This window comes from Chlorocebus sabaeus, chromosome 12, assembly GCF_047675955.1.
Source record: "Chlorocebus sabaeus isolate Y175 chromosome 12, mChlSab1.0.hap1, whole genome shotgun sequence".
NCBI classification, from domain to species: domain Eukaryota; kingdom Metazoa; phylum Chordata; class Mammalia; order Primates; family Cercopithecidae; genus Chlorocebus; species Chlorocebus sabaeus.
This window is the reverse complement of record NC_132915.1, coordinates 99,682,747-99,699,371: the sequence shown is the minus strand read 5'-3', so window position 1 is coordinate 99,699,371 and position 16,625 is coordinate 99,682,747. Positions and strand designations below refer to the sequence as shown.

The 16,625-nt window shown below is 55.3% G+C and overlaps 1 protein-coding gene across 5 annotated transcripts in view; it reads right to left on the bottom strand.

Annotated features, from left to right (window-relative positions):
• NEK6 (NIMA related kinase 6) overlaps window positions 1-16,625 on the bottom strand; it is a 96,340-nt gene that overhangs the window by 10,544 nt on the left and 69,171 nt on the right. For all 5 annotated transcript variants that reach the window (XM_073021914.1, XM_037994018.2, XM_008006304.3 and 2 more), the window contains exons 6-8: window positions 15,470-15,578; window positions 14,485-14,592; window positions 2,005-2,099 (exon numbers count right to left, since the gene is read on the bottom strand). In XM_073021914.1, the coding sequence (XP_072878015.1) occupies window positions 2,005-2,099; window positions 14,485-14,592; window positions 15,470-15,578 (312 nt within the window). The remainder of the gene's footprint in view (window positions 1-2,004; window positions 2,100-14,484; window positions 14,593-15,469; window positions 15,579-16,625) is intronic.

Below are 16,625 nucleotides of genomic sequence, written 5' to 3'. Positions count from 1 at the left end.
AGCCCACCCACACCCCCTGCTCAACACCCGCCACCACTCCAACCCACCCAGGAGCTGGGCTGTGGAGAGACAGGGAGGCAGGGAGGACAAATGGCTTGTCCCCCTTTCACCTGCGGGGCCCTCCGCCATCCACTGCACACTGCACAGCTGCTCCAGCTAGACCCTCATTCAAAGAGCTCCTCCTGCGACCGATGCCCTGTGGAGTCCTGGAAAGAGCACCCAGCTCTGTCAGGGCCAGGCTCACGCACAGACCCTCTTATCACCCACCTCTGCTGCGCCCCGGGAGAAGGGGTCCCACCCTCTTGTCACCCGCATCTGCTGAGCCCCGGGAGAAGGGGTCCCAAGCACCAGTTCCACAAGGACCACACCTCCAGCCAGTCTGTTAAAATGAAATAGGTGTTCTTACAATAGCAGGTCACTGGCTGCCAGCCTGGCTAACATGGTGAAACCCCGTCTCTACCAAAAAATACAAAAATTTGCCAGGTGGGAGGCACCTGTAATCCCAGCTACTTGGGAGGTTAAGGCAGGAGAATCACTTGAACCTGGGAGGTGGAGGTTGCAGCGAGCTGAGATTGTGCCACTGCACTCCGGCCTGGGTAACAGAGTGAGACTCTGTCTCAAAAAAACAAAAGAAAGATTCTGTGGAGTTTAAGCCCTGCAAACAGATCAGAGTTTTGATCTCATAGTTTCAATCTGTAATGTGGGGAGGGGAAATCTCACCACCAAAAGACCCTGGCCACAAGACCCTGGCCACGAGAGCTGCCATGCGCCCCACGTGGCCCAGCGGCGGGCAGCGTAGCCCTCAAGTTCACGCACAAGGGCTGTGAGGTCAGCCTCAGAGTCGACGGTCCCCAGGGGACAGAGCAATCAGGCTCTGCGGACAACTGCTCAGCACTCGAGGCAGGCCCTGGACACGCTGTCCTGAGCATCACTGCTGGACACCGGACTGTCACCGGCCACAGCAGCCGGGACTGAGCTTCTTTCAGTGCGTCAGCTCCAAGCCAGACCCCACGCCTGCTCAAGTCAGCTCCAGGGAAAGCAGAAACACACTCAGGGTTCCGACTGGAAAACCAAGCTGGGCTTGGTGTCTAATAGCCTGGGGGCGTTTCCAGAGTCCTTTCTTGTCTGTCATTTATCAGAACTAGGACAATGCATGACAGGTACTCCTGTTCTCATTTTACAGATGTGGAGGGGCTCAGCCAGCTGGATGGAATCCCAGAGCCATCCAGCCTTTGGTGGTCTAGGGGCAGGGGGCAGCTTGTGTGGCTGCCAACCTGGACACCAGAGGGCTTAGGCCTCCCTCCTGCCGGTGGCTGCAAGAACTTCACGGCCAAGAGTGATTCATGCTCCCCACACCCCTCGTCACCTGGGGCCCCAGTGTGGCTAGACAAAATGGGTGGGGGGCTTCCATTTATTCTTATTGTTTCACGTCTGGGCCCACCCAAACTCAAAACTGTTCCTGTCCCTTCGTCCAGACAGGCCACCAGGTCTGAAGTGGCCATCCCTGAGCTCCATTTCACAGCTCAGGGGAGAGGGGGTGGTCTTCAGGGAGACCCACTTTTCTGGGCCTGGGCGGGGTGGCCACCTGTCCGTGGAGAGTGATTCAAGGACATGAGGCAAGTCTGACCCCTCTCCTGACCCCGGTGCCCTGCACGGGACTGACCCTTCATAAATGGTGAACACAGTCGCCGGCATGTTAATGTGAGCACCAGGGCGACGGGCAGGGGCAGCTGGGGGGCAGGTGCCGGCCTGTTCTCCTCCTGTCTTCCCTTCCCGGACCCCACCCACTGCCATCCACCCCCAACAGCCTCCGCCAGCCTGACCCTGCAGACCAGGCCCCACGTGGGCTGAGGAGGGTGAAGGACAGGGCCCTGGTGGTACCCATGCCTCAGGCAGACGTGACATTCCTGGGTTCCAACCTGAGCTGGTAGGGGGAGCCCTGCCCTAACTGGGCACCCCCCACACGTCTCACCAAATGCTGCTGAGCCGCGGGCAGAGACTCACCTCATACAGCAGACAGCCCAGGGACCAGATGTCGGATTTGAAGTTGTAGCCGTTCTCATGGATCCTCTCCGGTGACATGTAGTAGGGCGTCCCCACTGCAATACAGCAAGGGGGGCTGCTTACACGTCATGTAGGGCAGGGGTAGGGCCAGAGGTGAGGCTGGAGGGAGGGCACGCAGGGGCAGGGGAGAGACTGTGCCTCGGTCTCTGAGCAGCCCTCTCCCTCTCTGGGCCTGTGCCTTCCTCTGTCAGATGAGCAGGTGGATCAGATTAGAGGTTCCCATGCTAGCAGGACACTAAACACCTGGGGTGCTGGGGACTTCAAGCAGATTCCCTGGACCCACCGAGACCAAGAATCAGGCTGGGAGGCTGGGCGCCACAACTCATGCCTGTAATCCTAGCACTCTGGGAGGCCAAGGCAGGTGGATCACCTGGGGCCAGGAGTTTGAGACCAGCTTGGCCAACATGGTGAAACCCTGTGTCTACTAAAAATGCAAAAATTAGCTGGGTGTGGTGGCGGGCACCTGTAATTCCGGTTACTCGGGAGGCTAAGGCAGGAGAATCACTTGAACCCAGGAGGCAGAGGTTGCAGTGAGCCGAGATCATGCCACTGCACTCCAGCCTGGGCAAGAGTGAGATTCGTCTCGGGAAAAAAAAAAGAAAAAAAAAAAATCAGGATGGGGCTGGAGAGCTGGGGGTTAGTGTTTCTGCCAGCTGCCCAGGGGAACGGGACGCCTCGGCCCGGCTGGGGGAAGCACCTGACTACATGTCCTTTAAGGGGACTGTTTGAATCCACAAGACTCAGGATCAGGCTCTAAACAGTGAAAAAACCACCACTGTGGAGGTTAACCAAGATCTTGCATGTGTCAGCTCATCCATGTTCCCAACAGTGCTATGAGGCAGCATCTCCATTTTGCAGATAGAGAAACTGAGGCTCAATTTGCATAAGAGTGGCAGGAAGGCCGGGCGCGGTGGCTCAAGCCTGTAATCCCAGCACTTTGGGAGGCCGAGACGGGCGGATCACGAGGTCAGGAGATCAAGACCATCCTGGCTAACATGGTGAAACCCCGTCTCTACTGAAAAATGCAAAAAATTAGCTGGGCGAGGTGGCGGGCGCCTGTAGTCCCAGCTACTCGGGAGGCTGAGGCAGGAGAATGGCGTGAACCCGGGAGGTGGAGCTTGCAGTGAGTTGAGATCCGGCCACTGCACTCCAGCCTGGGCGGCAGAGCAAGACTCCGTCTCAAAAAAAAAAAAAAAAAAAAAAAAGAGTGGCAGGAATTAGTTCAAACCCGGACCCTCAGGCTCCAGAAACCGAGCACTTAGTCCTGCCTGTGGCCACCACCAGTTAGCCCATCCAGACTCGGGGTTGGCTGAGATCTCTTAAACAGGATGGAAAAGGCACTAACTAAAAAGGAAATGCGTGTAAGGCATTAAAACTAGGAACTTCCATTCATCAAACCATACCATTCAGAGTTAAAAGGCAAGCCACAGACTGGGAGAAAATCATCCCAACACATACACCTGACAATGGACTCTTTACAGAATATATTTCAAAGCTTCTGTAAATCAATATGTAAGAGACAAACTACTCCCTTATTCAAGTGAGCAAAAGCCTTGAACAGGCACTTCACAAAAGAGAATATCCCAGTGGCCAATAAGCACATGAAGCAAGGCTACTTTTCTCATTACTCATCAGGGAATGGCAAATTAAAACACTTAAGCGGCCAGGCGCGGTGGCTCATGCCTGTAAACCCACCACTTTGGGGGGCCGAGGTGTGTGAATTACCTGAGGTCAGGAGTTTGAGACAAGCCTGGCCAACATGATGAAACCCCGTCTCTATTAAAAACACAAACATTAGCCAGGCATGGTGGTGCACGCCTGTCATCCCAACTACTCAGGAGGCTGTGGCAGGAGAAACCCTTGAACCCAGAAGGTGGAGGCTGCAGTGAGCCACTGCATTCCAGCCTGTGCAACAGAGTGAGACTCTGTCTCAAAACAAAAAACAAAAACAAAAACAACACAATGAGATACAACTATGTAGCCATCTGAATGCCTAAAGACAAAAAAACCAAAGTTAAAGAAAAACAAGGTCGGTGATGTGTGAAGCACCTGGAATATCCATGCTTTGCTGATGAGACGGTAAAATGGTACAACTACTTTGGAAGACCATTGGCTGGTTTCTACCATGGCCAAACACTGTCAACACTAAAACCCAGCAATTCCGCTCCTAGGTAGATGCCCAAATCAGTGCTTCTGTCCATCAAAAGACACAATCAAGAATGTGCAGAGTGGCTTTGTTTGTAACAGCAAAAACTGGAAACAAATGTTGGATCAACTGATAAACTGCAGTCTGTTCACACAGTGAGATACTATACAGCACTGCAAAACAACAAACCTCAGTTACACACAACAAAATGAATGCAGCTCATAGACATAATGCTGGGTAAAAGAAACCAGGCACAAAAGAGCCCATTATTGTATTTCATTTATGTGAAATTCAAGAACAGGAAAAGCTACTCTATAGGAGTGATGACCAGGAGCTTCACTGTATGTATATTATACCTCAGTTAAAAAGTGAAAGAGAAAAAAGGTTTTAATGGTGAAGATGGGGCTCTGCTGCCAAGAGGGAAGCCAAAATGCTTCAGGGCCTGTCCTCAGGGTCCCTCTTCTCCTCGTAGGAAAGGCCAACACTGAGGAAATTGTGGAGGGCTGTGCCCTGACCTCCCAGTGCCTGTAGGGCTATCTCTGGGCAGCAGGGCACACGTTGGAAGAGCTCAAACTGTGCAAAGATGGGAGGATTTCCTGAGGGAGTGAGCTCTCCATCACCAGAGGCATGAAAACCTCAGCAGAGGGGCTGATTTAGCAGGTCTGGGGTGGAGCCCTGGAATCTGGTCCTGTAACCTGACATTCTCCTATCAGCCCATTGAGTAGACGGCTATTCTGGAGGCACAGGCCTGGAATTTTTTTTTTTCTTTTTTCTTTTTTTAGACAGTCTCACTCTGTCACCCAGGCTGGAGTGCAGTGTGAGTGTTATCTCGGGTCACTGCAACCTCCGCTTCCCGGGTTGAAGTGAATCTCATGCCTCAGCCTCCTGAGTAGCTGGGATTACAGGCACGTGCCACCCTGCCCAGCTAATTTTTATATATTTAGTAGAGATGGAGTTCCACCATGTTGGCCAGGTTGGTCTCGAACTCCTGACCTCAGGTGATCCATCTGCCTCGGCCTCCCAAAGTGCTGGGATTACAGGTGTGAGCCCCTGAGCCTGGCCTGGCCTGGATTTTTAAGGTTGCTAAACTGAGAACATTTTCACTGGAGACATCATGTCGTGTGACAGAGGCTGCTGCTGTCCTAACCAGAGTCTCTGTGGGGAGCTGGAGACCCAACGTGGCAAAGGCTCGCTGAGATGTAGCCTGTGACACAAGGAGGAGAGGACCCAGGACCCTGGCAGGAGAATGGACCATTCAGGGGCTGGACTCAGAAGGTGCCAGGTCCAGGCCTCAGGGTTTCACAGTCAGGAGATTTCGGGAAAAACACAGGTAACTTTTAATTTCATGAAGGAAGCATTTAAAAACACAAAGCTCCCAACTACCATTTAGTGTCATACTATGATTTTTAAAAGAAAAGACAGCTTGGCACGATTTAGAAAACCCATTTCTCAGTGGCTGGGCACGGTGGCTTACGCCTGTAATCCCAGCACTTTGGGAGGCTGAGGCGGGTGGATCACCCAAGGTCAGGAGTTCAAGACTAGCCTGGCCAACAAGGCGAGACCATGTCTCTACTAAAAATACAAAAATTAGCTGGGCGTGGTGGCGGGCACCTGTAATCCCAACTACTCGGGAGGCTAAGGCATGAGAACCACTTGAACCCAGGAGGCGGAGGTTGCAGTGAGCCAAGATCGTGCCATTGCACTCCAGCCTGGGCGACAAGAGCAAAACTCCATCTCAAAAAAAAAAAAAAAAAAAAAAGAAAACCCATTTCTCAAAACTGAGGACAGTTCTTTACAAAACAACATTTTGAACTTTATTATATTCTTGTTTTTTCTTTCTTTCTTCTTTTTTTTATTTTTTTTTAAGACAGGGTCTCACTCTGTCACCCAGGCTGAAGTGCGGTGGCGCAATCTTGGCTCACTGCAACCTCCGCCTCCCGGGTTCAAGTGATTCTCCTGCCTCAGCCTCTCTAGTAGCTGGGACCACAGGCGCACCCCACCACGCCTGGGTAATTTTTAGATTTTTAGTAAATATGGGTTTCATCATGTTGGCCAAGCTGGTCTCGAACTCTTGACCTTGGGTATCTGCCTGCTTCAGCCTCCCAAAGTGCTGGAATTACAGGCATGAGCCACCAAGCCCCGCCTAAAATTCTTTGTAGAGAGAGGGTCTCGCTATGTTGCCCAGGCTGGTCTCAAACTCCTGGCCTCAAGCAATCCTCCCACTTTGGTCTCCTAAAGTGTTAGGATGATAGGCCTGAGCCACTGCATCCGGCCTTGTTTTTCTCATCTTAATGGAGATGGATGAAGAACTACCTTGCAGTTTTGGAGAGGCTGTGAATGGTGTTGGAAGTCTCTGCTCTGGGCTGTGAAAACCCCCAGGGGCAGGACCTTGTCTGTTGCTGCATCCCAGTACCCTGCGCAGGATGGCTCATAGTGGGTGCCTTGTGGGCGTCCGCTCACTGGATGAATGACTCTGCCTGCTTGTGAGCTATGTGGCGGCGTGTGCCACTGACCACAATTCTTCCTTGCAGCTGAACACAGTGCTTATTTAACTGATGGCTGCCCGGAGCTCAAGTGTCTGAAATGTGATTATTGCTTTATCAGGACACCAAGTTCCTTTTCACGGCAATAATCCCCCAGCACAGCAGCCCTCACTTGAAGCCCTGTGTGTGAGAAAGGCGTCATCCTCTATGCATACTTGATGAGCGAAGCCAGGGGCTAACTGCTACTCAGCAGAAAGGGCTGTCAGTCAGCATATGAATCCGTGTGGGGTTCTACTGGGAAAGCAAATCGTGACTTCCAGTCGCAACACCTTGTGTATTTTGGTCATGAGGGAGCAAAAGGAAAGTAACAGGCCAGTGTGAAATGGATGGCTTGTTGTAGCCAGCCATGGGATGAAACACACAGTTCTCGGTGAACAATGGGAGCCTCAGGACAAATGTAAGTGGATTCCAGCACCCAGGTGCTATGGATGGAGGTGCCTACAGGTTGGACAATGATGGAGGGCTGATGGGGTGCACACAGAGATGACAGGGGACAGATGCAGGCAGGGAGTCCTGTCCCTTCTGTCTGACCCCACAGGCTCTTCCCACCCCCAGTCTCCTCTGCTCACTGCGGATCTGCCTGGGCCTCTACAGGAGGGGCGCTGTAAGGAGAGGTCACCTACACTGGGGCCAGGCTGTGGCCTGGCGCTGCGTTGGCCAGGTCCATCAGAAAGCAAGGGCTTGGAGTGCCTGGCCCTCAGCCTGGGTCCTCCCACAGTGGCCACTCCAGCCCCTGCTCCAGCCCCAGTCCCAGCCTGCTTTTCCACTCGCCTCTGTGCCTTTGCACATGCTGTTCCCTTTGCCACCTTGTGGGCTCCTTTAAGGTCCCCTCCCCTGGCCAGGGAGAGCCAGCTGCTCAGCAGGACCCAAACGTTATGTTAGTCCCTTTGTTCCATCACCACTTCCTCCCTCTGCTGGGTCTCCAAGGCAGGCTGACAGATCCCTGTCTCAGCCTGGCTTTGTATTGAAAGCCTGGGCACATGGGCAGAGAGAGGTTTGGGGTACCAGTCCTCCGTCCTCTCCTCTCTTCACCTCACTCCTCTGCCACCTCACTGTTTTTCCTGCTTACCCCATTTCCACTGCTGTAAGGAGAAAAGACAAACACCCAAATGCAATTTGGAGCTTTCTTGTAAGATGCTAGTGTTGCAAACTGCCATCCATTCATCATCCACCCAACTGTCCAACCATCCATAATTATCTATCGTCCGTCCGTCCATCCATCCATCCATCCATCCATCCATCCATCCATCCATCCATCTATCCATCCCCCATTCATTCACCCATCTGTCTGTCCATCACCCATCTATCCAGCCAGTCACCTGGCCACCTCTATCTAAGATTAACTGAGCCTTGACCCTGCGGGGACCTTGCAGGAGTGGGCCCATCAGGAGGCAGGGAGTTAGCTGTCTGTCCTAGGAAGTATCCAGAAAGAGCCAGTTGACCACATCTATCAAGGAAGGACTGAACTGATCCGCGCTGCAACTGAATTGCCTGGAAAGGCTGGTTAAAAATCTGGATCCCCAGTCCAACTCCAGACCTGGGGGCCAGAATCTCCAGGGGTGGAACTTGGACACCTGCATCTCTTACGAGAGATGCTACTGTTGGTTTCCGTCTAAAAGGAGCTGCCAAAAGGCCTCACTCACCCACCCGACTCTTTCAGATGCTCGGTGACCATCTGTGCAACAGAAAGGTAAAGAAAGTGAAGGAACTGTGAAGCCTTAACTGGGAGAGGCTTAGCCCATTCTGAGCCAGGCAGCACAGGGTCCTCAGGTCTCTGCCTCCTGGCAGGTTCCCCAACCCCCTGACCCAGGGGAGGGGCTGCTCCCCCTTCCATCTTAAAGTCAGGGTGCTGTGTCTCACTGGGGGCAGGGTATCCTGGACTGGAGCTAGGGCTGTGTGAAGCTACAGGAGCAGATACAGCACCTCTTCCTGTGATGCCAACTTGTCTGGGAATAAGTCACGTAAAGCCTGGTGTCTATGCTGACAACAGCCACTCAGACATTACGGAGCACAATGCCCAACTCGCATGAGTTTTGAAGATAAAACGAGAGATTTCAAAGAAACCCCCAGCCTGCAGCGGGCCACTGGAGGACGCATCCCCAGATGCGAGGGGAGCTGGGATTCTGAGGAAGTCGGGGAAGCTGGCAGGAGGAGGGGCCTCCACGGACAGGGGCCCTGCCCAGGACGACCTCCTTATCCCGGCCCATCTCCCGGCGATGCTGAGACGCAGAGGCAGAGCCCCGTGCACGCTGGGTTTCAATGCCCCTCGCAGCGACTCCCACCGCCTCCTCCTCTCGGTGGGGGACAGAGCTGTGTGTATGAAAGAAGAGCCTGACAAACCCTGACCTTCCCGGAATCTTTACCTAGAACTCCCCGATTTCAAACCCAGCAGATATCAGAGGAGAATGTGGGATCTGAAAGAGGGAGGTTGATTAAAGGGGTCCTGCTTCTCCAAGATGCACCGCTCCTGTCAAAACAAACTTTGCCATGTTTTGAAATGCTCTCGGTGTTTGAAACATGTTCATTAGCTATGAAAAAGGCAGATTTCACAGGAAGGGGAGGCTGGTGCCTGCAAGCTGCCCCTCTTCCCCAGATGGTGGATTGGAAAGCAGCTGGAGAAATGTGGTCTCCTTGCCGACATCCGTCCAGCCGGCAGGACATCGGGCTGGGTGGCTGTGCCTTGGCACCGAATCCTCCACGGGACAGGCAGGGGCAGGTGGGGACAGCAGTGATGTGGAGCTCGAACTCGCTGGGCTGGACCTGCTTCCTCCACTCCCTGGCTGAGAACAGAAACTCTCTATCTTGGTCTTCCCATCAGGAAAACAGAGGGTCCCCCCCAACCTCTGCAGACTTGGTTTCCCTCTCTGGAAAATGAGAAGCGATTGTTGGAGGAGTGTTTGGTTCATGGTGAAGACTAAACGGATTCTCCTACCAGGCTGTATCTTCCACAAAGGTGGGGGCCAAGCCAGCCTTCCCAGGGAACGGCCTGGGCCCAGCACAGAACCTCATCGAATGGATGAATGAATGAATGAATGAACCAAAGAGCTGGAGTTTACACCCCTTGCTGGCCCCTTAAGGCCCTTCCCTCTCTTCCCCTCCCCTTTCAGCATCAGCTCATCTCTTCCTAACAGTTTGTTCCCCTGAAAATGCCACGAACGTGGCAGACCTGTGACTGCCGCCCAGGGGTTAGTGCTCAGAACCTTGGCCGAAACTCAGGCCTGAGGTCCATCTGCTGAGGCAGGGATTCTGGGCCAGAGGGACTGACAGATCATTCCCAGGCGTCCTGCACTGTTGGGATGGGACACAGGGTGGGGCTGGGCAGGAGGTGGCCTGGGATGCATCTGCATGGCCCTCCGTGCCTGCACCGTTGGGTGTTCCCAGGGATGCCTGGCCATGAAGGTCGTCCGTCCACTCAACAAATGTTCCACAAGGGTCCCCGTGCCAGGCCTGGGCGCAGACACATCACAGCATGGTGTGATCCCCTGCAAGGTAGCGCTGACACACATCACGAGAGGAGGCTCTGTCCTTCCCTGTGGGGCCCAGGCTGAGCTCCAGGTCCCCCATCAACACCCGCTGTTGGCGAGGTCAAATGGGCTTTTCCTTGAGGAAGAAGTGCTCAGAGCCCTAGGTGTTCCTCGCACCCGAGGTCTCGCTGGGGATTCTCTCTCGACCCCTTCCCTGGGCACCCACAACCCAAACCCTCCCTGGGCCATGCTGCAGGCTGATGCCTGGAGATGGGCTCTTTGCTTGAGCTGATTTCCCGTGGGGCTCTGGTACCTGGCTGCTGGGTGACCAGAGGGATGTGGTCTCTCTTACTTCCCTCAGCCTCAGTTTCATCATCTGTAAAATGGGATAATAAGCCTTGTGATGATTTACAAAAAAGCAAAATGAGGTGTTTTTTTTTGTTTTTTGTTTTTTTGTTTTTTTGAGACGGAGTCACTCGCCCAGGCTGGAGTGCAGTGGCGCCATCTTGGCTCACTGCAAACTCTCCCTCCTGGGTTCAAGCCATTCTCCTGCCTCAGCCTCCCGAGTAGCTGGGATGACAGGCGTGCACCGCCACGCCCGACTAATTTTTTCGCTCTATTTAGTAGAGATGAGGTTTCACCATATTGGCCAGGCTGGTCTCAAACTCCGGACCTCAAGTGATCTGCCTGCCTCAGCCTCTCAAAGTGCTAGGATCACAGGCGAGAGCCACCATGTCTGGCCAACGAAAAAGCAAAATGTTTTTTTAACTCTTTTTTTCTTCGTCGTTAACTCATCTTTCAGTGAGTTCAGTGGCTACAGAGAAACGAAGTGAGGGTGGCTCTGGGAGGGGTGAGGCTAGCCTGGGCTCCTGGCCACCCTGGGGCTCTGTTTAGAATGACGGAGCCCCACACCTGCCCTGCCTGCCCACAGCGGGCCCCATGAGGCACTGCCACCTGTCCCCTCGACATGACACCTGGCACAGACTGTGTCTGCCTCTTGAAAACTGCATAATTGCATATCCCCAACACACAGCCCAGGGCCAGGCAGTAGGCTCAAGGAAGGAGAAGGAAGGGGTTTGCGCTTCAGGGCCAGGCTAAGCCCCGGGAGACCCAGCAGGGCCCTGACCTCGAGTGCCCGACAGGGTCATCCCCAACCAGACCTGCTCCCCCAGACTCCAAGAGGCAGCACGGGCCCTGCCTGGGCCTGGGTGTGACCAGCCGCCCTTCCCGCCCTGTCACCCGTGGCTGTCACCGAGACGGCCCTGTCACTACAGCCGAGCAGCCAGGCCTGCCTGCCCGCTCTCCCAGCCCTGTGATTTGTCTTGCAGCTGCTGCCTTGCTCGGAGCGAGACACTTGCTTGCAGCTTGTGAGCTGTGTATAGGCAAATCTTTCATTTTTCCTGCATTACGCCGGCGTGTACTGTCACTTAATTTTTATGTATGCAATCCTTCCTGACAAATATGATCTGCTGCCTGGTAATTCGTCTGACGCTCATTCTGTTCTGCGCTCTAATTACGGCTCCTATTTCTGACACTGAGGCAGCCGCGCTGCCACCGCTGGGTACCGCACCTGTCAGCCCGACCATGGCACTGACTAATGCCCTTTCATGCCAGCCTCGTGTTAGCAAATACAGAGGTGGGGAGGGGCCCGGGAGGGGGAAGTGGGAGGAGACCAGATTTGCATAAGCCCAGCTCTTGGGTCAGCAGCCTTAGGGGACGAGGTGGTTGCCGGGGCAACGTGGCTGCCAGCACAGCATTCCCACATAGTAGGTGCACATGAGGTGCGGCAGATGCATAATTCATCCCCACGCACAGGGTGTGCAGTGTCCCTAGCCCCTGCGCCCCTCCTGAGTCATGATGCAATGGTAATTAGTTCCATCTCTTGCCCAACCAAACATGTGTGCAAGACTTAGCCAGCAGTCTGCAGAACCTCTTGGTGGAAGGGGCTTTGGCTCGGCACTGTCTGTCTTTGGGCTTTGGCTCGGCACTGTCACCATTATGGAAGCTGGTGGGTGCGGGCCCTTGGTTCTGGGAGCTCGTCCTGCTGAGGGACTTGCTCAGCTCCGTGCAGGCCTCAGCTCACTGGGCATCTCTCCTGGATGCTGGGCACACAGCCCGGAGCGGGGACAGGCCCCAGGAGGGCTCCTTCTACCCATCATGCGGCCTGGTCAGTGCTCGGAGGGCTCGGGAAGAGCCCGGCTTATGAGGGCGGCCTTCTCCCAAGTTCCAATTTCTTCTCATTAATATAATAAGTGCACCAGTCCAAGTCAATAAAATCATACTGTCGGATGAGACGCATCTCTGCCCATTCCTCATGATGCGATCCTAACCGGCTCTGACGGAGCGCCGCAGTCTCTTTTCTGCAGCGGGACAGACAAAGGCTCAGTGCTGACTGACAGGGGACAGGAGGCAGCGGTTCGACCTCTTCTCTTTGACAGCTTCCCTTGAATTTCCTGGTCTTTTCGAAGCCCTTCAACCACACAGGTAAATAGTCCCAAAGTGACCGAAACACTTGGTTTTTCATAAGGGAAGTCAACGTTTGAGGGAACAGGGAAAGACAAGGCTTCCTTCCAGCAACGGAGAGTCGGTGGCCTGGGTCCCCAAAGGGGGGCTCCGACAGTATCCGCCGAGGCCCCGGCCCTCGTTTCCTGGAAGCAGCGTGGGTTCTGGAAGGAGAGGCCTGCTGCCATGTGACCTCAGGAAAATCTCTCGAGCACCTGGATTTCAGATTCTTCTTCTGCTAAACGGAAGGATCGCTGGATGCTTGGGGCTGTCAGGGGCATGAGTGGAATGTCCCATACTCCCCGGGGGGAAGGCCTGACACATCTTCCCTTTGGAGCTAAAGGAAGAGCTCCTGAGGCCTGGCCAGGTGGGGACGAGAGTTTCAAAACAACCCCCTCCCCGCCACCCCGCTGGCTCCAGCAGCTGCTGGGAGCCGCTAGTCTCTAGGCTCGTACATTTCTCCTAATTGTGTGCAACGCACTGAGAGTCTCACTGGAATCTGTGTGAACAGTGACACTTTCCACAGGACACTGTGACTTCCAGAAAGTGCCTCCACCCAGACAATGCTGCTCTCTCTCACCCCCACCTTGCTGCAGGCACTCGGGGGTCTGGGGATGGGAGACGTCCTGGCTTCAGCCATGGAGTGGGGTGGAAATGAGCTGGAATGGGGCGGTGTTCAAGGAGGCGGCGGGCAGCTCCTGGGGCCCAGCTCCCTCCTGGGGAAGCGGATGCTGGTGGGCGCAGCACACAGCGGGCGGGCCTGGGGGCACCTTCCTCTGCAAACACACCTCAAAGAGCCAGGAGCTAGCCCCGAGAAAGCAGGGGCCCTCGCCCACTCCATGGGCCTCTGGGAAATGTGCCCACAGATGGGCATGGTGAAACCCAGACAGCCTTGTAGTAACGCACCGGAGACCCTGCTCCTGCGTTCCACTGAGGGCGAATGGGGGGCTCCCTTGGTTCCTGTGTTCTCACTAAATGAAAAATCGTCCATCGTCCAGCATTCTAAGTTTCACATTTGGTTACATACCCAGTGTGTGGGTTCTGAAGCTTGCCATTGCTTCACGTGTCCCCAAAACACACATCTGACCAAGTCTCTTCCCGAGTTCAGCCCTTCAGCAACCCCCGACCCCTAGGGTGGTGTCCAGCCCACTGAGCTCAGAGTTCAAAGCCCTGCCCGCCTTTCTCACCGCTCCTGCAAGGACCCTGGTCTGTGGCAAAGCCAGGGTCAGCTGCACGCCGAGGCTCACCCACTCTTTCCTGGAACACTGCTCCCGCCTTCCCTGTCCCAGCAGCACCTGGTCACCCTTTATGGTCCAGCTACAATGTCACCTCCTCCCTGGCAGGCACCTGGTACCCACAGCCTCAAAACCGCCGGTTTAAAGGCCAAAAACCAGGAACAGCACAAATGTCCAGCCCCAGGAGGGACGGACCCCGGGTGCTGCCTGTGAACGAGACACTCACAGCAGTGGGAAGATGCTGCCCTGTGCCACAGATACACCCCCAGCTCCAAGGAACCGGCTCAGTCAGCTTCTCCTGCAACGGCCGGGAGGTGACCAGAGGGTGTGGGAAGCCCCAGCTGGACTCCTCTGGCCATGGTTGACTCCCTTCTGGGTCACTGTTCTGAACAGACGAGAAAACTCTGGGGCTTAAAAAAGGCATCCTCCTGCCCTAACTGACCAAAGACACGTGGGGAGAATGTTTGCATCTCCCTGCATGGTCACCAGGACCGCTGGGGGATGCTGGGGCACAGACAGGTTCCCCTTACCTAGGGAGTGGGCTGCGGTGGTCTCAGAGCTGAAGAAGCGGCCCAGACCAAGGTCACCGAGCTTCACGACGCCTGTGGCTGTGATGAACACGTTGGCAGGCTTGATGTCTGCAGGGTGAGCAGAAGGAGGTTGGTGTGAGGTAGGAGGCTTGGGGTAGGTGGGACAGGACGAAAGGAAGGGGGAGCTCCAGGTGAGGTGAGGCCTAGCCCAGGTCCTGCTCCCTCAGGGCAAGGCCCTGTCCTGGCTCTGGCTGTGGGACCTCGGGAAATTGACCATTTCTGAGCCTCAGTTTCTTCACCTGTAAAATGGGTCTCCCTTCACCAACTTCACAGGTCTGCTGTGAGGGTTAAGAGAACAGGGGTTTCTGTGCTCCTGTTTCCGGCTCTAGAGCCGTATCCTCTACGCTTAGACCAGTGCCTCGCACACAGGAGGCCCTCAGGGAAAATCTGTTAACGAATGAAGGAGGCGCTCAGTGGGGCACCCTGTGCCGTAGCCCTCAGTGAGGGCGGGACCTCAAATACAGCAGACACCGAGAGATACAGATAGAGTTAAGGAACGGAGGTATCCAGGAAGCAGCCTACATAAAGGACCCCACGCCCTGCCAGGCACCCACCAGGCTCCTTTCTCACAACTTGGAGTGACGTGAACTATGGAAACAGCCCTCTCAGGTGCCTCCCGTTCTCAGCCCAGCCCGCGGGGATGGCAAAGCCCCCATGAGAGGCCCCTCTGTGCGGGGCTTCCCCTCACCTCCCTCCCAGGCTGCTGTGGGGAACTGGAAGTGGTGCTGGGGCTCACGTCACTTTCCACCTAGGTCCCTGATCCAGGTGCATGTGTGTGTGGTTGCTGGACAGCCCCCCTGCCTAGGGAATACAGAGCGGTCCTCAAGGGGCTGCCCCTGAGGACCCTGGAGGAGCCATGGGAAGCGTCTTCCTGGGGGTCCAGGGGCACGTGGGCTCCAGGCGGCTCCTGGCGGGTGGTGTGTACCTCGGTGCATCACCCGGCGTGAATGCATGTGCTCCACGGCGCTGCACAGCTGCACGAAGTACTTCCACACCGTCCTCTCCGGGATGAGCCGCTTCTGCTTCTTAAAGTACTGCAGCGGGGGAGACAGGCAGAGGGACAGGCCCGGGTGAGCGGGCTTGGAGGTGGGTGACCACAGGGCACTGCCTCTGTCCTTTCCCCAGTGGGCAACTGGTGCCTGGCATGGGGGAGGGGGTGGGGATTGGGCAGCTGAGAAACAACAAGCCCAGAACCAAGAGTGATGTGTCCACGCCTCTCCTTCTACCTGAATGGCACTCTGCGGCCACCCTGTCCCCACCCCGAGAGCTCTGTGAGGGCTAGACAGGCCTGGCGTGTCCGGATGGCTTTGCTGCATGGACACCCAGATCAAATATGCTGAAAGTGGCCCTCAACTACATTTTCCCAGACAGGGTGTTCCTTGCAGGACTGAAATGGTGTGGACTCTCCCTGTCCCCAGCCCCAACCTGGCCCAGGAGGGTGGCACCCAGGACACATGTGGTGGTTAAATCACAGCTGCCCCCACCTCCTCGGAACCAGCAGATCTCAGTGCACTGGAATTCTTTTTTTTTTTTTTTTTTTTGAGATGGAGTCTTGCCCTGTCACCCAGGCTGGAGTGCAGTGGCGTGATCTCGGCTCACTGCAACCTCTGCCTGCCAGGTTCAAGCGATACTCCTGCCTCAGCCTCCCGAGTAGCTGGGATTTACAGGCGTGCGCCTTCATGCCCAGCTAATGTTTGTATTTTTAGTAGAGACGAGGTTTCACCATGTTGGCCAGGGTGGTCTCAAACTCCTGACCTCATGATCCACCCGCCTCGGCCTCCCAAAGTGTTGGGATTACAGGCATGAGACACCGCGCCCGGCCCCGCACTGGAATTCTTAACAAATGCGGCCAGAACCTTGAGGAAATGGGCTGGACACGTTCAAATGGAACCCGGGGTCACTCTGCTTCACTGCCTGGGAAAACATATTTAGTGATCCAGGAAGAAACCAAAACAAAAGGCCCCCGGCCGCACTGAGTGAGCCGTACGTAACAGAAGGTCCGGCAGAGGGCAGGCCCAGAGCATGTGACAGCCACAGTTCAGCTGGAGACGGGGGTGGCTCTCGGATGCCAGGCCCATGGC